Source organism: Hemitrygon akajei, chromosome 6 (assembly GCF_048418815.1).
Source record: "Hemitrygon akajei chromosome 6, sHemAka1.3, whole genome shotgun sequence".
Taxonomy (NCBI): Eukaryota; Metazoa; Chordata; class Chondrichthyes; order Myliobatiformes; family Dasyatidae; genus Hemitrygon; species Hemitrygon akajei.
In genome coordinates this window covers 168,562,963-168,590,193 of record NC_133129.1, presented here as the reverse complement: position 1 = coordinate 168,590,193, position 27,231 = coordinate 168,562,963, and the positions used below count along the sequence as shown (strand labels likewise).

General features: G+C 43.8%; 1 protein-coding gene across 1 annotated transcript in view; it reads left to right on the top strand.

Moving 5' to 3' along the window:
• Positions 1–3,481: 3,481 nt before the first annotated feature.
• The window catches only part of LOC140729681 (transmembrane 7 superfamily member 3-like), a 58,323-nt gene continuing 34,573 nt past the window's right edge, over positions 3,482–27,231 (top strand). Inside the window, exons 1-3 of the mRNA XM_073049733.1 lie at positions 3,482–3,668; positions 14,054–14,208; positions 17,402–17,549. Of these exons, the coding sequence (XP_072905834.1) occupies positions 3,497–3,668; positions 14,054–14,208; positions 17,402–17,549 (475 nt within the window). The 5' untranslated portion in view covers positions 3,482–3,496. The remainder of the gene's footprint in view (positions 3,669–14,053; positions 14,209–17,401; positions 17,550–27,231) is intronic.

Here is a 27,231-nt window from a genome sequence, read left to right as displayed (position 1 = left end):
GTGGCCCAAGTCGATTTTAGAAAACTTAGCACATTTATTTTTCAGCATAATCCCCTCCTACATTTACACACTTAGTCCAGCAGTCGTGGAGCATACAGATCTTGGAAAGTGTCCACAGCATGGGTGATTGATAAGTTTGTGGCCTTAGGTAGAAGGAGATGAGTTATACAGCTCTCGTTACATGTGCATGCAGGTTAACTCTTCAAGTGATTAGTCAGAAAGTTTGAAGTTATTAACTCATCTCCTTCTACCTTTGGCCATGAACTTATCAATCACCCTGATGAGTTATTAACTTCAAACTTTCTGCATAATCTCTCGAAGAGTTGACCCGCACATGCATGTAACAAGAGCTGTATAACTCATCTCCTTCTGCCTTAGGCCACAAACTTATCAATCAGCCCTGCTGTGGACACTTTCTGGAGGTCCAAGATCCGTATGCTCCATGACCACTGGACTAAGTGTGTAAATGTAAGAGGGGACTATGTTGAAAAATGAATGTGCTAGGTTTTCTAAAATTCACTCCTTCTACCTTAGGCCACAAACTTATCAATCACCCCTCATATATTTGTGTCTTTTATTTTTTGTCCCCTAACTTCATTTTTCTAAGTAGTTTTAACTTGGCAATGTTAGTGTGGACTCAATCATGGGTATTCCTCCTGGTCTCTCTATCATTCCCACCCCACTCTGAAACCTTATACACACTTTTACCTATTTTTCTCAGACTGGATATGTTCCAATATTGTCTCTTTTTCCTGTTAATTATTAGTTCATTTTATTGTTTGATAATTGGCTCCAACACTTAGGATTGTTTCTCACCATTTACCTATGTGAGTCCAGCAATATTCTCCTTTAGTATGTGGGAACAACCCATTTACAGACTTCTAACAGCAAAATACTACATATATTTCATTAACCTGAAACACAATCAATATATTTATTTGCACCTTCCTGTTTGTTCCAATATCCTCTGAAACCACGGCATTTGTCTCAGGATCTTAATGACAGAATCACATTTTGCCTTCAGCCTTATCAATTTTAGAGCATCACTGAATTTCCAACATTTAAAAAATATTATGTTGCTCTTTCTATCCACAAATCTATGATGTTCTTCATTTTATGACCTGTGGGTTCCTCCTCCTTGTTACAAAAACAATAGCTCTTTGCACCTGGCCTCCTCATTGCGCATAAATGACTCCTCCGTAGAGAGAGTTAGGAGCACCAAGTTTCTGGGAGTGCACATAACTGACAAGCTCACCTGGTCCCTAACACCATCTCTTTAGTCAAGAATGCACAATAGCGTCACCACTTCTGAAGAAGATTGAGTTGAGCAAGGCTCCACCCTCCCATTCTAATCAATTTTTACACGAGTACCTTTGAGAGGGGGCCCTGGTCAGCAGCATCCCTGTCTGGTGTGGGAATTAGAAACATAGAAAACCTACAGCACAATACAGGCCCTTCGGCCCACAAAGCTGTGCCAAACATGTCCTTACCTTAGAAGTTACCCAGGGTTACCCACAGCCCTCTATTTTTCTAAGCCCCATGTACCTCTCCAGGAGTCTTTCAAAAGACCCTATCGTATCTGCCTCCACCACCGTCGCCGGCAGACCATTCCACGAATTGTAAGGTATCTGACCACAAAATTGCTGAGAGGATCATCAGAGTCTCTCTTCCCCCTATCCGAGATACTTATCAGCAGTGCTGTGTGTGTAGGGCCCTTAGATTTGTCAACGAACCTCATCATCTGTCAAACAGTCTCTTTGACCCCCTACCATCGGGCAGGAGGTAGCGTAGCATTAGGACAAGGGCTGGTAGGATGGGAAACTGATTCTTCCCCCAGGCCGGGAGACTAATAATCTCCCTGCCAACACACTGGTCTCAGCACGTATGAAGCCCCAGTAGAGTTGTTCTGTCTTCTTAACCTGTGATATAAATGCACCTTACTTGTTAATTTATTTGTGGTAATATCACTTTGTGTTCTGTCTGTGTTATATGTATTATGTTATGCACCTTGGTCTGGAGGAATGTTGTTTTGTTTGGTTATATACATGCATATGGTTGAAATGACAGTAAACTTGAACAATGTTCTGTAACTTCCTTTCTTTATCTCACTATTTCCATCTTTTCCTTCAAGAACCTCCTTAGGCACAGCTTTCTCACCTAGCTTTAAGTGAACTTTATCTTTTTCTTTCCTCTAATACTTCATCTGGGTACATCTCTAAAACCTGTATTATAATATTATTTTTCTGTAGTTGTGATGAGTGTTTAATGTGACTCCCACTTTGAGTCGGAAAAACGTGGACAATTTCTGAGTTAAGCCAGGATCAGGTTTCACCAGGAAAACATGGGGGAGAACAGTGTGGACATTTTCTCTCTAACCCCAACGGGTGTTGATGCACCATCAATAACTCACTCTGAGACATAAGAAGCGAGATATCGGCTTTTATTGACTGGAAGAATGAACAACACTACATCCTGGAGAATGAGGCCGGGCTCAGGCTTCAATCCCTTTTATACAGGGGTCTGTGGGAGGAGCCACAGGAGCAGTCCAGACAGGTACATGTAGTTCACCACAGGTGTTGACCAGTGTTGTGTAATTAATATTTGAGTAATTATGTATTTATATATATTGTTTGATTAAGCGTTCTTGTTCGTTTAAATAACTCATTATGCGTTCTAAACAGTGAATTTGTTTACGTCATCACGTGATACACGTCTCGCTTGAAGTTAGACCCGCATTTCGGACTCTTGTGTCTTCCTTTGAATTAATTCGATGTCTTACAGTTACAAAACAGAACGTCCAGCTCGAAACTCTAAATTACTTTTCACAGAAACAAAACGGACTGCACTTCAAACTTGCTCCACTGGATTAAAAAAAAGTTTGTGGAAGTTGTTAAATAAGCGCGTCCTTTAGTGGCATTTTCGCCGAGTACTGTAGTTGGAAGTGTTACATTCAATCTTAAATATTAATGTTAATTTTCTTGATTTGCGCTAAAACCGCGGTCCGACTCCCCCGTATTCTCACTTCCGTTGTCTTGCTGACGGACTGTAAAGCAAGAACTTGCCGTTGGCTACTGGAAACACACTTGGAAAGGTCATCGATCCGAAACATTAATTGCGTTTATTGTCTGACCAGCACTTTCTCGTTTGATTATAAGTTAGTTCTGGAGATAGCTCATCTGCAACCCAATCCAAGCAATAGAAACGAATTTCCCTGTTCCAAATGAAAAAAATAAGTGGCGAGGTTAGAACAACCGATCACAAACTATAAAGAATACGAGTATTAAGATTGACTTCATTTGTTAACTGTCATTGCAATAAGCTAGAAATAATTTCTGTAGGCATTAATATTTTTTAATTTTTTAAAAATGTAATAATAAAGTCACCAATAGCAATGATGCAAAAATATTCAAGCGCCAGTTGCCAAAGTGATCTGTGAAAATAGAACAGGCGTGCAGACGTCAGGATGTGACGTCGGTGGGGGTGGGAGTGCTGGCCAATGGAAGGTGTCGCCGGACGCTTGATTGACAGGCGGGCAGCCGGGCAGTGGACGATGAGGAAGGCTTGTGTTGTTGCCTGGTTCGCGCTGACGGTGCCCCTGTTTCTCCTGAATCGCTGCGATGGGCTTCTGGCAGCGGATGCCCGGAATCTGGACCGGGCTGCGGTTACAGGTGAGCGTATTGTTGACCACACCTCGGAGGATTGGAGTCATTTCTAGGACGCTCTTCCGCTTTGGCTGATAATGAGCTGTGGGCAGTTTAAATTCAATGCCAAAGTTAATGCATGCCATGTAAACTTTAACACCAGTAAATTAATATAGACGGGTTGCAAACATATTTTTTAAACATCATGAGTTTTGAACTTCTACTTACTTGACTTTTATTTAATATCTTTGGAATAGGAAGGTGTTGTTAATTTGGGGTGAAACATTGGGGTGCATGCGAGGCGACCAGTTTTGAAGTGATGGAACAGGACATTTTCGCAGTACCAGATTGTTTCCGTTGTGTTTATGTTCGTATTGTCAGTGGTGGTGAAATTGGTCGAGCTGTGTTGAAATACAGGAGCCGAATTAGGCCATTCGGCCCATTTAACCGTCCTCTATTCAACGGCTAATTTATTATCCCCCTCAACCCCCATTCTCTCGCCTTCTTCCCGTAACCTTTGGCACCCTTGGTAATCAAGAACCTATCAACCTCAGCTTTAAATAAGTAGAGTGCTGCCTCAAATAACTAATACCAGTACTGTACCTTAATTACTAGATAATTAATTCAGCACAACATGGTGGGTGAGAGGGCTTGTTCCTGTGTTATTCTAATCTATGTTTTAACATAAATACAGCACATGATCACCTATCATAACGAGTGCCGAGGAATTTTAAAGGTAAATTGCCAAATGTAAACTTCAGATTTTACAACCTTAAGGCTCATTTGTGAAGTATTCCTAATGAAATGTACCTGCCTGTAAAACCACAACCCGTATTGTCTTCGTGTCCCAGAAGTCTGTTCACTCATTTCCAGTTAATTACTGATCTGTTTTGCTCAGCTGCATGGGGATAACAAGCTAGTTTCTAAACATTAGTCATTTAGTTGGACTGAGAAAATATTTAGTTGATTGAAAGTCATAACTGAAGTGCCAACAATACTATAATTGGAAGTGGTTTTGAACCTTAATTAGAAGCTAATGGGCTGAACACTTACAACTTAAGTTCTGATTTTTAGACTGATAGTACCAGTGTCCCAGTTTACTTTAAGAGCCCCACAGAGCTGCACTCGATGAGTTGGACTAGACTGCTCAAATTTTGGGAGTGTTGCTTGAGTCTATGACCTCTTGATTCTTGTAGAAGTGCCATTCATAAGCCCATTGTTCCTGTAACAACAGCTGCAGATGGTCAATTCCACTGTCGCATCCAGTTATATGAATGTAATACCCTTCAACCAATTCATTCAGCGATAATAATTTCCATTTAGGCATCTTCTTTGGATGTGGCAGTGTCACAGTGTTTTACAACCGTAAGTTGCCACGTGCAGTAAAGGAAACAGTGCACATGCCCAGAAGCAAGGGGGGCACGTTTTTAAGCAGGTTTTCAAAGGAGGACGTGGTTGAAAAGTTTAATGGATGTAATTTTAGAGCTTGGATGGAAAGGGCACTGAAGAAATCTCTTGCCAGTGATGAAGCAGTTGAATTTTGAGGATGAGCATGGTAGATGGCTTGTAGAGTTACCAGGCTGGAGGAGCAAAGCCAGTTAGGGATTTAAGATTGATGATAGAAATTTAGAAATTGAGGATCACCTTATTCAGGAGGAGCCCATGTAGAAGATCCAGCATGAGACATGATGAAAATGAAAGTTGAAGGGAGCTATATATCAGTCCTTGGGACAGACCAAGGACAAAGTGAGTATGGGTGACCCTCTAGCTCAGAGGTTCCCAACGGATCCACGGATCTATCGCTTAATCATATTGGTTCATGTCATAAAAAAGGGTTGGGAACCCCTGGCTTCTGGCTGAATGTCTTGAATCCACATTAATTTGCCTCAAGTATTAAAATCATACCCGAGTTTGGTTTTTTTGTGTTGATGTGCACACTTCAGTACAATTAAGTGCATTTTCAGGGGTATTTCCTTGCAGTGTAGTTCAGTCCATTTTGTTCTTAGTACGCCTGAGGAGTTGAGTTATTGCTGTATTTTTCAAATACAAAATACCTGAGTTTCTTATGTAGCAATCAGGATTCGATGATACTCTTTCCCTACCTTTTCTGACTTAGCCAGCTGATGGTGTAGTGGCATCAGCACTGGACTTTAAGGCAAATGGTCCCGGATTCAAATCCAGCCAGTTCCATGTACTCTTTCCATTTGTGCTGATTTGAGCTATTTTGTAAAAAAAAACACCAGACAAAAATACCAAAAAAATGGCAGAGTTGTTGTCCGTTGCACCACGAGGCACGGAAAGGAAGAGCAGCAACCTTTCTAACTGATGTTTGTAACGTGCAGCATTCTCAATGCCATCTCTTCCCTCAACATTAACAATCAGCTCATAGCTAAGTGATGACGAATTTGGTTTCTTGAAGGAATTGCACGGCATTTCCTGCAGTTGGGAATGTGCAAGATTTAGTTTTAAGCTGGTTTATTTTAGTTAACAATTTTTGTTAATGATTTGTATTGTAGGGTAATGTAATGGGTGACAGGTGACACATACCGTTCATAATAGAAATTGTTCCACATAATTGACAAACATCACCATTGAGTTGTTGTTCACTTTGAGACAGTGTTTGATGTATTGACATCAGTGTAAGGCAACTGCCTTTGGTTTGTTTGTAAATAAAATAAAGGGCTGTGGCTTTTGTTAGTGCACAAAAAGACTTGGCACATGTTTTATTCACAAAATCCTACATTGGTGATCCCGATGTGATCAGATGATTCTGGAGTTACTCAAAAATCTGTCGACTGATGAAGTTGTGTTGAAGCTGCCAGAGTTTTGGGGGCAGCACATTACTGCGTGGTTTGCACAGACGGAAGCCCGGTTTTTGCTTTGAGAAATCACTGTGAGCAGTACCAAATTTTACTAAGTTGTAGCATTGCTAAGTAGTTCCATGCAGGCAGAGTGGTGAGTCTACTAGAAGACCCATCTGCACAGTATAAATGTGTCACTCTGGAAACTGGTCTGTTGCAGACTGTTGGACTGTCCAAATCTGAGCATGACAAACAGTTGCTCTCCTTGCCCAGCCTGGGTGATATTGGGCCTTTAGCACTAATGGGCCACGTGCTATCTCTCCTGGGCAACCACCATCTTTGTTTTATTTTTAAAGAACTCTTTATACAACAAATGCCTGATCAAGTTCACACAGCCCTCACTAATATACCTGTGAGGGACTATAGGGAGGTTGCTAAAATGGCTGGTATAATCTACACTCAACCAGGCAGAAGTGCATCACTCCTCCTCCTTTCCCTCTCAGTCAGTCCCGTCAGCAGAGTCTCCAGCACACTTACGCCTGCAGCTTCAAACACGACAACACTGTGCCTGTATTTTTACCGTGCGTGCTTCGGCACAAATGCCAAGCAGTGCTGACTGCTGTGAGACTTTGACAGTGCCAGTGTTTTGGGACGTTGGAGGTCTGTGAACACTGAGGGTTCCAGCTGCCGGCATCATCTATTGTTCATTACGGACACCCTTGGCACTCAGATGAGTTTGCTGCTGGCATCATACATTGATAATGTGGTAGAGAGTGATGGATCTTCACTGGAGGCTGTCAATGGTAGTAGGATCTGGACTTGAGACACGGCAGGTGATGCTCTGCTTCAGTGGATGACGCTACGCATGGGACTTTGGCTTGGCTAAAGTTCCTAGTCCTCTGTTCAGCGCAGATTCCTGTGCCAAAGGACCGTTAGTAGATCTCAAGAATTGCCGGCTTGTGGATGCAAAGGACTTTGGGTTGTTACTCTGTACCCCTAGTAAGTTTCTCCACAATGGCACTCCCTAGCGCGTGCACCCCCCCATGTGAATTCACTTGCCTGCCGGGCAAATTCCAAACCTCACCAAGCCCACATTTTCCACTACAGTCACAAAGCATGAAGTCTAGCACCACATTTCCACAACTGGCTTACCAGTCCACACCCGTGCGTGCAGACTGGACTCAGAAAAGCTGGACAGCACGAAGACTGAATTTACTGACTAACGTGGAAATGGCTGGCATTGTACACAGGTTGAATAGCCCTTCTTCATCTCTCCACCTGGTCTCTAAGCCAATGGTGGTTGCTGCACAGAAGGTGTGCCAACCGTGCTGTCGAAAGTCGCCACTATTATATACTTTCCAATGCCCGGCATTACCAAAACCTTGCAAAACTTTCTAGGTATGGTGAACTTCTGTCACTGTTTCATTCTGCGAGCTGCTGAACTCACTGACCTTAATTATATGCTTGAGTGGTCAGTAGTCAGGACCAAAACATGGAGCTGTACTGGGCACCCGTAGCCATCACTACTGACACCTCAGACTGTGCTGTGGGTGCTCTGTTGTAGGCATGTGGCAGTTACTTACCGCCTTCAGCTGGTAGCTTGGCAACCCTTCAGCTGTCCCGTCCCAACTCAAGAGGAAGTACAGCACGTTTGACTGTGAGCAAGCATCTTGGTCTCCATCTGGCTGTCCTCCATTTTTGTTTCCTACTGGAGAGTCAGCATTCTACCGCATTCATTGATCACAAAAACACTCCTATGCAGTAGCCAAAGGGTCAGAACCTTGGTCTGCACAGCAGCAACGCCACAGGGTCTACGTTTTGGAATTCATGACCTACATACAGCATATCAAAGGGAAAAATAATGCCATGTCTGCCATACACATCAGGGTTGACTGTGGTGGCCAACCAAGCTGGTCCTGCCAAAGGGTTTCGGTCTGCAACATCAACTGTACCCCTTTCCGTAGATGCTGCCTGGCCTGCTGAGTTCCTTCAAATTTTGTGTGTGTTATTGACCCAGGGGTCCAGACTTAAAGGGCCTGCAGTCATGGGCCTGTGGTTGGCTGATGTCAAGTTCAGGGATGTAGGAGTTTTCTCCTGTGCAATGTCTCAACTGCCCGCCCTTGTCCCATGTCCCAAGCCTGCAAACTGGAGGCTTACTGTTTTTAACTCCATTCACGGCCTCTTGCATCCGGGTGGAAAGGCTTCACAGAAACTGGTGCTTTAAAGTTTGTGCAGCATGGCCTTAGGAAATTAAGTGTTACATTTGGACACCATTCGAGGTCCCTGAGCAACAGTTTGACTATGTCAAAGAGGACCTGGTTCGTCCTCTTCCCCACACCCCTGGCGATTTGACGCATCTCCTTACCATGGTTGACCGTACCACTGGCCAGAGGTTGTCCTTCTGGCGCCAATGACAGCTGCGGACGTGGCTCAATTCCTGGGTTGCTTGGTTTGGCACCCCATCTGATATTTCTTCTGACCATGGTCCCCAGTTCACATCAGACCTCTGGACCACAGTGGTCCAGAACCTTGGCGTTATATTCCATCACACCACAGGGTATCATCTTCAGTCCAATGGCCTATGCAGGTGGTTTCACCAATCCTTATAGGCTGTTCTGAGAGCCTCCATGACAGATGACTGTTAGCACGATCATCACCCTTGGGTCCTGCTGGGGCTCAGAACAGCTCCAAAAAAGGGCCAGCAGTCCTCCCCAGCTGAGTTGGTGTAAAGGCAGCCATCATGTGTGCCAGATGATTTTATTCCTGACACCACAACCACCTGGTCGGTGCTCAGCATCGTACAGCCCTCCTCAGTAAATTCAAATTCCTTCACCCCTATTCCTACCTCCCATCGTAGCGTACAGCACTCCAGGGTTCCAGTTGACCTATGTTCTACCCCGTTTGTTTTTGTCTGCTGTGATGCACTTGAACACCCTCTTAAGCCTCCTTACAATGGCCCATTCCAGGTTTTTGAATGGGGTGAAAAGACTTGTATTGAAGATAGGAAATTTAGATTGCCTTAAACCATCCCAACAAAGTCCCGATGATCCCGATGATTTTACTACCATACCTCCTGCATCATGACATGACTGTGTGCAAGTCAGCACAGCCCTGGACGAGGCAGAGGAACCTGCTGTTACTCCAACCAAGGCACATAGCACCCAAGACGGGCAGCTCGTACGACCTCCAGTCAGACTTACGATGCTGGTTTTGTTGAATTCTGGGGTAGAGGGGGAGATGTGTAGGGTAATGTAGGGTGTGACAGATGATACATATTGTTCATAATAGAAACTGTTCTACATAATTCAGAAACACAGTCATTGAGTTGTTGTTATGACGTGGTGTCTGACGTAATGATGTCAATGTAGGGTGACTGCTTTTGCTTTGCTTGTAATGGAAGTACAGGGCTGCAGTTTTTGTTAGGCACATAAAATTATCCGAATTTTTTATCCATAAAATCCTGCAGCAACACTAATCATTTAATTATTTTTATCAGTTAGTGATTTTTCTCTCTATCCTTTTATGATGCCATCTGTTTTCAGAGACTAAAGTTAAAATTTGGCTATCTTGTATTTAGAACATAGAAATTTACAGCACATTACAGGCCCTTCGGCCCACAATGTTGTGCCGACCATGTAACCTACTCTAGAAACTGCCTAGAATTTCCCTAGTGCATAGTCCTCTATTTTTCTAAGTTCCATGTAGTTATTGTATTTTATAATGTTAGTCACTTGTCACACAGTGTACAATTTTATTAATAGCAAACACCACCTCCTTACATAAGTGGAAAAATATCCAGATACCTGAAAGGTGAAATAAAGTCAGAAAATGATAGGGGAAAACTCCAACAGGTCAGGCAGCAATGAAAGTGAAGCAGATGATGCTTAACAGAAATCTGATTCATTATGGAGATGTGGATCTACTTCGCTTCCATAGACTGCAGTAATCTTTATTTGACACTACTAGAATTAAAATCTAGTTGGATAAGTATTGCCTTGCAAAACTGTATTGTTCTGTAAGATATAAGATAGTTTATTGTCATTTGTCAGCACACAAGTGTAAAGGATAATGAAATGAGTGTTACTTCTGATCTGATATAGTGTCAAGAATGTAATTAACAGCTTAAATATAAGATTAGCTTTTATACATAGACTGTATAGCTTATATACAATCCTGAAGAAGGGTCTCAGCCAAAAACGTCAATTATTTATACTCTTCCGTAGATGCTGCCTGACCTGCTGAGTTCCTCCAGCATTTTGTGTGTGTTGTTCTATACATGGACTGGTTGCATGTGCATGAAGTAATGCTAGTTACAAGTGTATGTGTCCATAAGATAACTGACAGGAATTGATAAAGTAGTAGTCGTGGTCAGCCTGTCTACTTGAGGTAAGTAAGTAACTGTTAGTATCATTAATTCCAATCTTCCTTTCTTTCCCCGCTAACTGCATTTGTTTTGAGATCTAGATTTATTTACTGTATGAGATATTTATCGCGGTTCTGCAATTTGATGTCAAACTTTAACAAGAAGTGAAATAACAGCCTGTGCTTGTTGAGGCATTTTTTTTTTGCTTATAATGAAGTTTTATTTTAAATGCATAGCTTAAGTAATATTTCCCCATATTTTAAGCAACTTGTGCTAAGTGTTTAAAGAAAGAACACATGGTTATGTTTACAGATTAAAGGTTACCATTTGCTGCTTTCTGTTCTTGTAGAAATTGGCCCTAACATACGGTATACCCAGTTGTAAACAATACAAGCGTAACTGAGTTGTGAATCTGTTTTACTACTTTCCAATTGGACCTGCATAAATCCTTGGAGCAAATTGAATTTCTGGTTGTGGGGAAATGATCAGAGAATGGAATTAACTAGTTTGCAAAATGTTGCCACAGGCTCAGTGGGTAAATTGGTGGTCTCCTGTCTAATAATAGAATATAACTTTTTTTGTCATTTTTCATGGCTACTCCAGTCTGTGCAAAATAGATATTAACAATGCATGTGGTACAGCTTAATTTTAAAAAAATTCCTATATTTACATGCAACAAGTTACTTCAATCATCCTCAACACTTAAGGGCCTTTGGCAAGCCAGGGAGTAGCATTATTTATCTGCACAACAGCCCTTGGGAAGAAGCTGTTTACCAGTCTTACTGTCTTGACTCAGCCAACGGCAGGCTGGGCAGGACCTCCAGACTCCTGATGGAAACGGTAAAGACGGCCAAGCTGCACGATGCCTTTGGCGCCCCCACAGGTGGAGGACAGCCGCGAGCCACCTGGACACGACCAGACGGCTCAGCCCGCTCCCGGGTTGAGTTGTATTCGGCGCTGTGGAACCGAATGGGCCCGGACCTGCCGGAAGTGTACAACGCTACGCTTCTGGCTGGCAGCATGTCAGAATCCGAGGAAGGGCATCATCACCTTCATCTACAAGCAGGAAGGGGAAAGGGAGGACATTAGAAATTGGAGGCCCATCTCACTCCTGAATGTGGACTACACGATCCTGTCCAGGGCTATCGCCAACAGGTTCAAGTCTGCACTGGAGCAGGTGATCCATCCAGACCAAACCTGTGTTGTACCGGGCAGGAAGATCTCAGACAGCCTCGCGCTGCTGAGGGACACCATCGCCTACGTGCAGGACAGGGGGGTGGACGCCTGCCTGGTCAGCTTGGACCAGGAGAAAGCCTTTGACAAGATATCGCACACGTACATGGTGGATGTACTCTCCAAAATGGGATTTGGGGAGGGAATCTGGAATTGGATCCGAACTGCTCTACATGGACATCTGTAGCGCAGTCCAGATCAACGGGTGGGAAACAGACAGCTTCCCCATCAGGTCTGGAGTCAGGCAGGGCTGCCCTCTCTCCCCTGTCTTGTTCGTGTGCTGCATAGAACCCTTTGCCGAAGCCATCAGGAGGGATGAGGGCATAAGAGGGGTGACGCTGCCAGGCAGTGGAGGGACCCAAATCAAAACCTCCCTGTACATGGACGACATCACCATCTTCTTCTCTGATCTGAGGTCAGTTCGCAGGCTGATCAGCATCTGCGAACAGTTGGAGCAGGCATCGGGGGCCGGGGTCAACCGCACAAAGAGCGAAGCCATGCTCTTTGACAACTGGCCCGACCAATCCAGTGGCCCCTTTGCCAGGTCTGATCACATGAAGGTGTTGGGGATCTGGTTCGGAGGGGCGGAGGCGTACAATAAGAACTGGCAGGAGCGTACTGCCAAGGTGAAACAGAAACTGGGACTGTGGGGAGGGCACTCCCTTTCGATAACGGGCAAGAACTTGTTCATCAGGTGTGAGAAGCTCTCAGGGCTGCTGTACTTGGCGCAGGTGTGGCCTGTCCCCCGCTCCTACAGCTCGGAAATCACCTGAGCCGTCTTCAGATTCATCTGGGGATCCAAGGTGGAGCGGGACAGATGGGCCACCATGCACAAGTCCCTGGACAATTGGGGCAAAAACGTTCCTAATGTTGCCCTCACTCTGATGGCCAGCTTCGTATGTGGCTGCATCAGGTTGTGTATGGATCCCAGGTATGTGGGCACCAAGTACCACTATGTGCCCAGGTTCTACCTGTCACCCTGCTACGAAGGATGGGTCTGGCCCCACTCCTGCGCAATGCCCCAGTCAGCTGGTTGTTACCGCCATACCTGTCCACCGTAGAAAAGTTCTTCCAGGTCAACACCTTTGACCACAGGGCCATCAGTCAGTAGTCAGCACGTAATGTCCTGCAGGCACTGCAGGAGAAGGACGTGATGGACACAGTGGGGTGGTTCCCGGAGCAGTCATTCCAGTTCATCTGGCAAAATGCCTCACCAACAGGCACCTAGACCTTGCCTGGCTGGCAGTGAGAGGGGCCCTCCCAGTCAGATCCCTCCTGTATGCCCGGAGCGTCGTCTCCACACCCCGCTGCCCACGGGAGGACTGCAGTGAGGAGGAGTCGGTGACCCGCCTCTTTGCACACTGTGAGTTTGCGGAGAAGGTGTGGAGGAGGATGGACTCTGATCTACGGGCTGTTCCTGGGGACGCACACGGAAACCAATATCCGGTGCTGCTGGCAGATCATCAACTCTTTGGTCGGCCCGAAACTTGCTGATCTACTAGTACGTGGAGATGTCCGTGGGAGAATGCTGCCGACTGGCACATTCTCGGCTGCAGGAGTACGTGCTGAAGGACGCATTGAAACTTGGTGCAGCCACCGCAAGGGCCCGGTTTAGGGTTCTTATCCCGCGGGAGTGGGAGGGGTCGGGTGGCGGGGAGTATACCTGTTAATGATGTGTAAAGATGACACGACAGAGTGCCAAGTGAGTGGCAAAAAGTATGGAAATGTATAGAATATGGTGGAAACAGCTGTAAAGGATTGAGAGTCTTTGGTTTATTGTACATAATTTTATTTTTGAATAAAGTATATTTTGTTGATTTTTTAAAAAAAAAGATGTTTCTGTATCTTCTACCAGATGACAGGAGATTGAACAGACTGCATCCGGGCGATAGGATAGGTCTTTAATGTTATTATGATCTTTAGACTTGTACTTGTGCCTGAGGTATGTAGGTCTTGAGAAACTGTTGCACGTAAATGATTTAATTATGTTTTTGCTTCTCATTCTCTTACGGTAGGTCACATCAGAATCTCTCTTTTGATGCCTGTTTCTGTCCTTTTGAGGCCTCATGAGAGTAAGCGAGTTGTCATTACAAACATTAGTCACCAAGCTGCCTCTGTGGTTGCCCAAGTGTACTCGCACATGCAGAATGTGACAGTCTCGCTCTCTAGGGTAAGTTGAAAGGCTGAGGTAAGCATTTTTAAATCTGCTTCTTCATCTGTCTCTTTTTACCTCAAACCTATGTGAATAATCAGGAATGGCACAAAGCACCAAATTATGCGCTCCCTTCTGATTTGTGTTATCTTGTAGTTGCTCTAAATGTAACCAAAACTTGTGTTCTGCTGTGTAGCATTTAAAAGGTGTCTGCAAAGCACTTATCTCCTCAAAAAAAACTGATAATGTTTGTGAAATAGTCGTTAATAGCCTTGATCTTGTGTCCAATAATCACTGAGTCTTCAAGAAAACTAACGAGTGCTTATTTTTGCAATAAGTAATTTAGAAAAATGTTAATTTTACTTACTGTGACTTTATACACAATAGCCACCTGATAATGCAAAGCACTATTAAAATGATGAGTGGAATTTTCTAAAACAGTTTGAAAATGTTTTGCTCAGGATGAATCAATGTAATAAATAAAAAAAATTATGTAATCTTTGAATTTGTAAATTGCAAATAAGGAGACTTTACCAGCTTTATATTTAAGAAAAAGAGTATGAAGTTTATACTATTTTGATAGGGCCAAAACCACATGTACACAAAAAAAAATGTTACTTGTTATTCCCTCTTGTACTTAATTGCATTGCCATTGTAACTAGGTTTTTGTGATTGTTGTTCAACTTCATTTGCTAGAGACAGGTTTTGGTTGCTGGAATTGCTCAGCAGGGTGGACAGAAATGTGGAGAGAGCAAGTTAACATTTCACATTAACAACTTTTCATTTAGTGTTGAGTTGATAGGCTGAATGATCTCCTATCCAGGTTTCTCCCGCTATCCAAAGGTAGAGAGTTCCTATGAAACGGTTCATAGGATTGGACAGGCTAGATGCAGGAAGATTGTTTCCGATGTTGGGGAAGTCCAGAACGAGGGGTCACAGTTTAAGGATAAAGGGGAAGCCTTTTAGGACCGAGATGAGGAAAAACTTCTTCACACAGAGAGTGGTGAATCTGTGGAATTCTCTGCCACAGGAAACAGTTGAGGCGTGTTCATTGGCTATATTTAAGAGGAAGTTAGATATGGCCCTTGTGGTTAAAGGGATCAGGGGATATGGAGAGAAAGCAGGTACAGCGTTCTGAGTTGGATGATCAGCCATGATCATACTGAATGGCAGTGCAGGCTCGAAGGGCCGAATGGCCTACTCCTGCAACTATTTTCTATGTTTCTATAAGCTGAAATGTCGTAAAGCGAAGAAGCAATTACCATTAATTAATATGGGAAAAATTTTTGAGCGTTCCCAGACCCAAAAAATAACCTACCAAATCATACCAAATAGCACAAAAAACCTATAATAACACGAACAGATAGTAAAAGCAGGAATGATATGAAAAGTACACAGCCTGTATAAAGTAGAAATATTGTATATACAGTGTAGTTTCACTTATCAGAATCAGGAAGCCAAAATCAATTTGGAGAAAAAAGAATCGGCATGTACACGCATGCGCACACGAGTGCCCGCACAAGGTTTCACGGTCATGGTAGTCTTTCTCGGGGTAAACACACATATAAAGTGGGCGTCTTTTTTTTTTGTAAAAGCGAAAATCCTCTTTGGTTAGCGAAAACAGGTACTAATGTTGGTCTTTTGTAACAGCGAGCTGTCGTAAAGTGAACATTCGAATAACAGGAACCACCTGTATCAGTGGCTCCCAACCTGGGGTCCATAGGCCCCTCAGGTAATAAGGATCCCTGTCATAAAAAGGGTTGGGAACCCCTGTCCTAAATCATAAAGAAATTTTGTAGTAGGTGCCACACATGAGGCTGCTAAAGAATAAAGACCCATGGTGTTAGAGGCAAGGCACTTGTATACATAGAAGATTTGACTGGTAGAAAGCAGAGAATGCGGATAAAGGGATCCTTTTCAGGATGGACACCGGTGACTAGTGGAATTCCACAGGTGTCAATGTTGGGACTGCAGTTTTTCAGTATATAGATGCATGATCTGGATAAAGCTAATTGCATTGTGTCCAAGTTTACAGAAGATACAAAGTTAGGTGGAGTGACAGGTACTGTTGGAGAGGAATGGAATTTGCTGAAGGACTTGGATGGGTTTGGACAGTGGGCAAAGCAGTGACAGATGGAAGTTTGGCATTATAAACTTTGATAGGAAGTATAACAATGTAAACTGTTTTCTAAATGGGATATACTACAGAAATTGGAGGTGTAAAGGAAACAGGCATTTCGGCCCACTCTATTTTGCAAAACTAATTAAATTAGCAATCAAATGCCCAACTAAACAAATCCCTATCAGATTCCTTCATCTCCATCAAGTTGATGGGCATCATGGGAGAAAGGGAATTAAGGAGGTGTTTCGGGGGAGGTGATAGCAGGTGAGGAGAAGTAGTAAGAGGCCAGAGTGGGGAATAGATAAATATGTCAAACAGCAAAGTCCAAGTATGGATCCCTACAGAACACCACTTGTCATGGATCTTCAGCCAGAAGAAGTCCCATTGAGCACTACCCTGCCTTCTATGAGCAAGCCGATTCTGAATCCAAACACCTAATTTTTGGACCCTGCATTGAAGGGAAGATGTACAGGCTTTGGGGAGGGTCCAGAATGTATTCATAAAAATGATCCTGGGAATAATAGGTTTAAAATATGAGGATTATTTGATGGCCTGGAATCATGTTAGAGTTCAAAAGAACAAGGGGTTTGAAACCCATCAAACACTGAAGTCCCTGAGGTAAGTGGATGTGGAAAAGATGTTTCCATTAGGAGAGTCTGGGATCTAAGGGCACAGTCTGCGAATAAAGGGGTGTCTCTTTAAAGCCAAGATGGAAAATCTTTTCAGTTGGAGGGTGATGACTCTTAAATTTGATGCCACAGATGTTTGTGGAGGCCAAGTCTTTGGGTGTATTTATGGCAGAGATTGATAGTTTCTCAATTGCTTAAATGTTGCAGGGAGAAGGCAAGAGAATGCGGTTGAAGAAAAAAGTCAGGCAGGATTGAAAGGTGGAGCAGACTTGATGGGTAGAATGGCTTAACTCTGTCCTGTATCTTAGGACTTGATGGAAATTTGAATGTGATTAGGTGGTAGTTAACCTTAGGTAATTCCAATCCCATTTAAATATGAGTCACTTTTGAGCAGACTTGCAATTTTAGCATTTCTGTGAAGTGTTTAAAGGAAATGGACTTATTTTCTGGTATGCCTCAGTTCTTTGCTGTAGATGCATCTTATACAAGCTCAAGTGCTGGTGTGGTCCTCATGTTGCAGCCCGCTGCTGAACATGCAACATTCTATATCAGAGCTGGGGAGGAGGAGGTATCGGCAACTCTGTTTGCCCTGCCCTACTCAGCCCAAGGTAAATAAACTCTTAATAGTTCTTCATTGAATAATGGTAACACACACAACAAATTCTCATGTTATAAAGAAAATAATCTGAACTATATGGCTATACAGTGTGGAGCAGGCCTTCTGGCCCAATGAACTGCACCACCTAGCAACCCACCTCTTCAAACCTTGCCCAATCAGAGGACAATTTACAATGACCAGCTAAGCTACTAACTAGTATGTGGGAGAGCAACTGGAAGAAACCCACGAGGTCACGGGGAGACCGTACATGCTGCTTCAGACAGCAGCGGTGGAAGAACAAAGAGATCTTGGATTTAAATGTGCAAATCACAGAATGTAAGATGCTGTTTAATAAGTCCTCTTTATGTTTGTTGGGAAATGAAAAGCAAGTTGTGCATCGGGGTTTATTTTGGAAATAGCAGATGGGGAAATTATTCCATGTCATGTCTGAACTGAACCTTTGTTAGGACATCTTTGGGAGTTCTGAGTGTGACTCGGTTTGCAGTTTTATAAAAAAGACATTTATCAATGGTACAGTGTAAAATTGATTAACAAGCATGAAACCAAAAGATGGTTACATCTGCACGGAAAGAATGAGCAAACACTCGTAATGCTGGAGGAACGAGGCAGATCATGCAGCATCTGTGGAGGGGAAAAAGCAGTCGATGTTTCAGGCCCAGGTCCTTGATCAGGATGAGCGGATTTGTTAAACTTTTCCATTGAACAGTGAATGTGCTGGATGACTGAATAGTTGTCCTGTAATTGTGACACATTTTGACAGAATGTACACCAGAAAGAATTCACTTGTGGGGATAGAGATCAAAACACTAGGTCATCAATATTGAGTAGTCTCTGAGAGGAAGGCTAAAGCAGTTTCATTACCCAGAGTCAGCATATTGAACTCCATGGTGCTGATGTGGTTGAGAACATTATGGGTGCAGAAGCTAGATGAAAAGAATGGAGATCAGCTTGATAAACTGAGACCGGATAAGATTAGAGGAGCACAGTAGCTGATAAAGTAGTGCAAGATGTTCTTGGCTTTCATAAATTTTTGGACTCCTGTTATGTTTAATCTCTGTTTATATTTTTTATGAGTAGATCTTGATGGCTAGTTTATAATATCTATTCCTCATTGGAATTTCGTTACCATAGCTTTTTACAAATTTGCTGTTGTGCAAATTTAGAACTAGTTAAAATACAAGAAATAATATGTAGAAATTCAACCATTATTTCAACATAACGAAGAGACCTAAAATTGACATTTGGAAGATCATCCATGGCCTCACAAGAGTAATCTGGACTTCTCATCTACCAGTCTTGAGGATTTTCAATAGAAACAGAACGCATGACTGATACATACATACATACATATACACGCACACACACTCACTCACTCACTTCCTTTTGCCTTTCCTGCTCTGAGAAGCTCGATCAGGATGCTCTTGCTTGTAATTCATTTTGCCCTGCATATTTTTCTTTGCAACTCTGCTCACCACAAGTGGGTGTTAGCTTGAGGTCTAATAGAGCTTTGCATTAAACTATCATTAGTGTTCAAATCTGTCCACAATTGGTCTTCCGCGCCACACACCCCTCAAAAAAAATCTCAAAGTCCTAGTGTCATAGAATACTGCAACACAGAAGCATGTCCTTTGGCCCATATAGTTTATGCTGAGTCATTAATCTATCCAGTCCCATTTGCCTGCATCTGGACCGTAGCCCTCCATACCTCTCTCATCCACGTACCTATCCACATTTTTCTTCAATGTTGAAATATATTAGCATGGATAGAGGATTGGTTAACTAACAGGAAGCAGAGAATTGGGATACATGGCAATCAGTGGTGAGTGGTGTGCTGCAGGGGTTGGTGCTGGGCCCACAACTGTTCACTATATACATTGACGATCTGGAAGAGGGGACCAAATCTAGTGTATTTAAGTTTGCTGATGATACTAAATTGAATGGAAAAGCAAATTGTGCAGAAGATACGGAGAGTCTGCAGAGAGATATAGATAGGTGAAGTGAGTGGGCAAGGGTTGGGCAGATGGAGTACAATGTTGGTAAATGTGAGGTCATCCACTTTGAAAGGAAAAATGAAAGGGCAGATTATTATTTACATGGTAAAAGAAATTTCAGCATGCTGGTGTGCAGAGGGACTTGGGAGTGCTTGTGCATGAATCACAAAAGGTTGGTTTGCAGGGGCAGCAGGCTATGAAGAAGGCAAATGGAATGTTGGCCTTCATTGCTAGAGGGATTGAGTTCAAGAGCAGGGAGGTCATGCTGCAACTGTACAGGGTACTGGTGAGGCCGCACCTGGAGTACTGTGTGCAATTCTGGTCTTCATACTTGAGGAAGGATATACTGGCATTAGAGGCAGTGCAGAGGAGGTTCATCTGGTTGATTCCAGAGATGAGGGGGTTAGACTGAGGAGAGACTGAGTCGCCTGGGACAGTACTTGTTGGAATTCAGAAGAATGAGAGGACATAGAAACATATAAATTATGAAAGGGATAAATAAGATAGAGGCAAGAAAATTGTTTCCACTGATAGGCGAGACTAGAACTAAGGGACATAGCCTCAAGATTCGGGGGAGTAGAATTAGGATGGAGGTGAGGAGAAACTGCTTTTTCCAGAGGGTAGTGAATCTGTGGAATTCTCTGCCCAATGAAGCAGTGAAGGTTACCTGCATAAATATATTTAAGACAAGGTAGGATAGATTTTTGCATTTTAGGGGAATTAAGGGTTATGGGGAGAAGGCAGCCATGATCTTATTGAATGACAGAGCAGGCTCGACGGGCCGGATGGCCTACTGCTGCTCCTATTTCTCACGCTCTGATGTAATTGCTCCAGCATCCACCACTTGCGATGGTACCTCATTACGCATTCTCACCATCTTCTGAGTGAAGATGTTCCCCTTAAACATTTCACCCTTCACACATGATCTCTAGTTGTCTCACCCAACCTCAGTGGGAAAAAGCCAGCTTGCACTTACCCTATTTATACCCCTCATAATTGTGTTTACCTATTATCAGATCTCCCCTGTTTCTCTATGTTCTAGGGAATAAAGTCCCAACTATTCAACCTTACCCTATAACTTAGGTCCTCAAGTCCTGGCATCATCCTTGGAGATTTTATCCAAACTTTTTCAATCTTATTTACCAAAACTGAATCCAACACTCCAAATTAGATCTCAGCAATGTCCTACACAATTTAAACATCCCACTCTTGTACTCAGTGCATTGATTTATGAAGGCCAACATGCCAACAGCTTTCTTTACGACCCTATTTACCTGTGACATCACCTTTAAGAAATTACGAATCTGAATTCCAAGATGCCTCGGTTCTACTGCACCGCTCAATGCCTTACTGTTCACTGTGTAAGACCTACCCTGGTTGGTCCTTCCAAAGTATAACACCTCACACTCGTCTGCATTGGGGTCCTTCTGCCTTTTTTTTTTCAGCCTATTTTTCCAGCTGGTCCAAATACCACTGCAAGCTTTGATAGTCCTCCTCACTGTCCACTACAGCTCTAATCTTATGGTCATCTGCAAATTTGTCAATCCAGTTCATTGATAAAAAAGCCAACAACAGACCCAACACTGATCCCTGTAGCACACCACACTCTGGTTTCTTCTGTGCAGTCAATGTCCAATCAAATTTCTTGCCTCATCTTCAATGCCAAGTGACTGAACCTTCTTGACCAAACTCCCATGCGGGACCTGTCAAAGGCCCTGCTGAAGTCCATGTACACAATGTCTACTGTCTTGCCTTTATCAACTTTCCTGATAACTTCCTTGCAAAACTATAAGATTGGTTAGACACAACTTGGCACACATAAACTATATTGATTATCCCTAATCAGTCCTGTCTATCCAAGTACTTGTATACCTGATTCATAAGACCATAAGATATAGGAGCAGAATTAGGCCATTGGACCCATTGAGTCTGCTCCACCATTTCATCATGGCTGATCCAATTTTCCACTCTGCTCCAATCTTTTGCCTTATTCCTGTATCTCTTCATGCCCTGATCAATCAAGAATCTATCAACTTCTGCCTTAAATGTACAGTACATAAAAATGGCTGCCTGTGGCAAAGAATTACACAGATTCACCACTCTCTGGCTTAAGAAATTCCTCAACTTTGTTCTAAAAGGACAACCCTCTATTCTGAGGCTGTACCCTCTGGTCTTAGACTCTTCCAGCATAGGAAAGATCCTCTGCGTATCCACTGTATCAAGGCCTTTCACCATTCAATAGATTTCAAAGAGGTCAATCCTCATTTTTTTTTGAATTCTAGTCAATACAAGCCCAGAGCAATCAAACACTTTTCATATGACAAGCCATACATCTTAGAATCATCTTCACGAACCTCCTTTAAACCTTCTCCGGTTTCAGCACATCCTTTCTAAGAAAATGGGCCTGAAATGAGGCCTCACCAGTGCTTTATAAAGACTCAACATTACATCCTTGCTTTTATATTCTAGTCCTCTTGAAATAAATGCTGCCATTGCCTTCCTTGCCAGAGACTCAACCTGCAAATTAGCCTTTAGGTAATCTAGCAATAGGACTCCCAAGTATTTTCTCTGCATTTAGAAAATAGTCAATCCTTTCATTTCTTGTACTAAAGTGGATGACCATACACTTCCCGACACTGTGTTCCACCTTCCATTTCTTTGCCCATTCTCCTAATCTGTTTGTCTGACTATAGCCTCTCTACTTCCTCAAAACTACCTGCCCCTTCACCTATCTTCATATCATCTGCAAACTTAGCAACAAAGCCATCAATTCCATCATCCAAACCATTGACTTATAACGTGAGAAGAATCGGTCCCAGCACACCCCTATGGTACAACACTAGTCACCGGCGGCCAGCCAGCAAAATAAAAATCATTTTTTTCCCCACTCTTTGCCTCCTGTGAATCAGCCACTGCTTTATCCATGCTACAGTTAACCAGCCTAGTATTGGCATCTTGTCAAGGGCCTTCTGAAAATCCAAGTACACAACATCAACCGATTCTCCTTTTGTTTATCCTGCGCTTGTTATTTCTGCAAAGAAATCCAGTAGATTTGTCAGGCAAGATTTTCCCTTGAGGAAAATGCTGACTACGGCCTGTTTTATCATGTGCCTCCAAGTACCCTGAGACCTTGTCTTTAATAATCACCTCCAACATCTTCCCAACCACTGAGGTCAGACTAACTGGCCTATAGTTTCCATCCTTCTGCTTCTTTCCCTTCTTGAGGAGTGTCACTTGCAAGTTTCCAGTCTTCCAGGAACCATTTCAAAATCTAGTGATTCTTGAAAGATCATTACTAATGTCTGCACGATCTCTTCTGTCCACTTTTTCAGAACCCTGGGGTGTACACCATCTGGTCCAGGTGACTTGTCTACCTTCAACCTTACAGATTCCCAGTTCCTCTAGTTATTGTAACTCCACACACTACATCACCCCGACACCTGGAACTGCCACCATACCACCAGAGTCTTCCACAGTGAAGACTGACGCAAAATACTTGTTCAGTTTGTCCGCCTTTTCATTTTTCCCCCATTACTACCTCTCCAGCATCGGTTTCCAGCAGTCAGATATCCACTCTTGCCTCTCTTTTACACTTTACATATCTGAAAAAACTTTTGGTATCCTCTTTAATATTATCACTACTTACTTTTGTATTCCATCTTTACCTTAATGACTTTTTTAGTTACCTTCTGTTGGTTTTTAAAAGCTTCCCAATCCTTCAATAACCCACTAATTTTTGCTGTATTACATGCCCTCTCTTTGGCTTTTATGTTGGATTTGACTTCTCTTGTTAGCCATGTTTGTGTCACCTTTCCTTTAGAATACTTCTTTCTTTATGGGTCATATATATCCTGTGCCTTCCAAGTTGGTTTGGAAATTCCAGTCATTGCTGCTGTGCCATCATCCCTGCCAGTGTTCTTTTCCAATCCATTCTAGCCAACTCCTCTCTCATGCCTCTGTAGTTCCCTTTACTCTACTGTAACACTTATACATTTGACTTTAGCTTCTCCTTCTCAAATTTCAGGGTGAATTCGATTATATTATGATTATTTTCCCTCAAGGGTTCTTTTACCTTAAAGTTTCTAATCAATTCTGGTTCAGTGCACAACATCCAGTCCAATGGGCTCAACTATAGCTGCTCTTGAAAGCCATCTTGTTGGCATTCTAGGAACTCCCCCTCCTGAATCCAACACCAACCTGATTATCCCAATCTACCTGCATTTTGAAGTCCCCCATGACTATTGTAGCTTTGTCCCTGTTGGCATGCATTTTCTTGTTCCTGTTGTAATTTGTAGGCCACATTCTTACTTCTTGGGGTCTGTATACAACTCCCATCAAGGTCTTAAAACTTGCAGTTCCTTCGCTCTATCCACAATGATTCAATGCCTTCTGACCTTAGGTCACCTCTTTCTAATGATTTGATTTCATTTAGTTTTTTTTACCAATAGAGCAACTCCACCCCTCCCCCCCCACCTTCCGGCCTTTTCTTTCAATACAATGTATATCCTTTGACATTAAGCTCTCATCTATATTCATCTTTCAGCCATGGTTCAGAGATGCCGTATCAACAGCCTCTCCTTGGAGGTCCTTCTCTTTACACACCTAACTCCCTGAACTCCCTATGCAGAACCTTGTCACTTGTCCTTCCCATGTCATTGGTACCCTCATGGACTACGACTTCTGGTTGTTCACTCTCCCACTTAAGGTTGCTAAGGACTTGGTCCAAGATATCCCAGACCCCGGCACCCAGGAGGCAACATACCATCTGGGAATCTTGTTCTGCCCCACAGGATCTCCTATCTGTTCCCCTAATGAATCCCCTATCACCACAATGTGCCTTTTCTTCCCCCATCCCTTCCAGGTCACACAGGCAGACTCACTGCCAGAGACCAGACCACTGTGACTTTCCTCTGTTAGATCTTCTTCCCCCTACAGTATCCAAAGTGATGTATCTGTTGTTGAGGGAGATGACCACAGGGGTAATCTGCACTGGCTCCTTAATCCCTTTCGCCTTCCTAACTCTCACCCAGTCTCCTGTGTCCTGCGCCTTGGGTGTAACTACCTCTCTCTATGTTCTATCTATCACCCCTTTTCATCCCCCCCCACCACCCGAATGATCCAACTCTTTAACATGGATTGTTAGAAGTTGCAGCTGGATGCACTTCTCTCCTTTGTAGTCGTCCGGGACACTGGAGGTTTCCTTGTCTTCCCACATCCCGCAAGAGGAGCGTTCAACTATCCTGCCTGGCATCTCCACACTCCTGTCTGAGCAGATATAAAGAAGGGAAGGGAAAAAAAAAACTTAACCTAGAGCTTTTCTTTGCTGCCTTTGACTGAAGCCTCGAAGAGCTAAATCCTCAAGGTCACCACTCTGACTCTGTCCACTCAGACGATGACTGCTGCACTTGCCCCTTCCATTAATTGCGTCTTGCTAGTCATTGGCAAAGCCGACTGGTTGCTGGTCAAAGCTCTTTTTTGCTGTACCGACCCACTGCTGCCTTTTGTACTTGGGCAGTAAACCTGACTGAAGTCCTGATGCACCATCAATAACTCTCTGAGACGGGAGGCGAGATATCAGCTTTTATTGACTGGAAGAAAGAACAAGCAGCAATTGACCACCATGCTACATCCTGGAGACTAAAGGCTGGGCTCAGGCCTCAATCGCCTTTATACCGGGGTCTGTGGGAGGAGCCACAGGAGCAGTCAGCAGGGGGGCGTGTCCAGACAAGGTATATGTGGCAGGTCTCTGATAAGTGAGTAAACTTTTGGGGTGACCCTTGAGAGGAGAATTCTGTGCATAACAGCGGGCTCAGTCGCACTAACCTCCTCCAAGTATGACTGGAAGTTTTAAACCATGGAAAGTATTTTACGTCCGGAAAAATTGGACTTGGACCCCCAAGCCCCTGAAGCAGCTCTTGCCTTTGAACTCTGGCTTGCATGCTTCCAGTCATACTTGGAGGAGGTTAGTGCGACTGAGCCCGCTGTTATGCACAGAATTCTCCTCTCGAGGGTCACCCCGAAAGTTTACTCACTTATCAGAGACCTGCCGACCTACCAAGGGGCACTGGATGCCCTCAAAAGACAGGTATATGTAGTTCACCACAAGTCCCCTCCTCTCAAAGCTTCCAATATCCTGTCAAAACTTCCGCTGATCTCTTGGAGTACCTCCCAGTAATTTCCCCGCTATTGAAGTCGGGTTTACGGGGCTGTAATCTCCTGACTTGTTCTTAGAGCCTTTCTTAAACAACAGAACAGCATTAGCTATCCTCCAATCTTCCAGCACCTCACCTGTGGCTAAGAATGTTTTAAATATCTCTGTGGCCCCTGCAGTTTGTGCACCAGCCTCCCACAGGGTCTATGCGAACACCTTGTCAGGCACTGGTGATTTACCCACCATAATTTGCCATAAGACTGCAAACATTATCTCCTCTATAATCTGTAGAGTAGTGGTCACCAACCTTTTTAAGCCCAAGATCCCCTACCTCGGCCTTAGTTCAAGGCAAGATCGACCCCAGATCAATTAGTTACAAGCATGCACACTAGGGCAGAAAAGACCGGAAGTAAAACCCCGCAACCCGGAAGTAGAAGTACTGTATGAACACCAGGGGTACCCACCCTTTTATGCACTGCGGACCGGTTTAATATTGAGAATATTCTTGTGGATCGGCCGATGGGGGTGGGGGTGTTAAACACGACGGCAATACAGCGTTACTCGAAGCAGGTTCCTTATGTCCAGTCTATTCGGCAACTTAGTTTTTGCGGCTCTCGGCACTTAGCTTCCGTCCCGCGCTACTCAAGTTTTTTCTGCTCACAAAACTCAACGAGTTTGTCTTTGAGTGCGGGGCGCTTGGATTCAAGGTACCGAAGCAGTTTTGAGGGCAGGGTTGATCTTGGGTCAGGTGAGAGGACAAGGTCAGGGCCGGTGGTCCCCGTGCTGGGGCTGCGGCGGTTGCAGTCCAGAGTGAGCGAGCGACCGAGCGAGGAGTGCAACAGGGCGCACGGCCACCCCCCCTTGTAGGATCTATCGGCCAACAAAAGTTTGTTTCAGTAGATCGCAGCGAGGTAGCTGCTCTGATACTTACGAAATGCTGAGCCCGAATTAGGTCGTCTGCGAATATTTTAGCACCGGCTTCTCCACGAACATTCGGTGTGTTAAACAGGTTTAGAGGCAGCGCTCCAGGCCAGTAGTGATGGCACTTCCCACTGGCCGTGCGAGGCCAACCAGTGATCCCTGGTGCGAAGGTGTCACTGCATTTAGGCGACTGATGACCTTGCGTGGGTTCAAGTTCAACAGTGGGCTGACAGGGAATGAGGAAAGGTGCAGCTGACTCATATTGTTTCCTCCCAGCCCGGTGGTTGGGGACCACTGAATTATGCTGTGTAGTGCGGGGGAGCTATACGCATGCGCACTGGACAGAAAGAACGGAACTAAACCCCCGCAACCCGGAAACAATCTCTCAACAGTATTTGTGTATTTATTTTTTATTTTTTTCCCGGATCTACTGGGAAAGTCTCAAAGATAGACTAGTCGATCACGATCGACGGGTTGGTGACCACTACTGTAGAGGGTTCATGACCTCACTGCTGCATTGCCTCATTTAAATTCTTTGTCTGTCTCCTGGATAAATACAGACACAAAATATTAATTTAAGATCTTCTCTTTCAGCTCCAAACACAGAT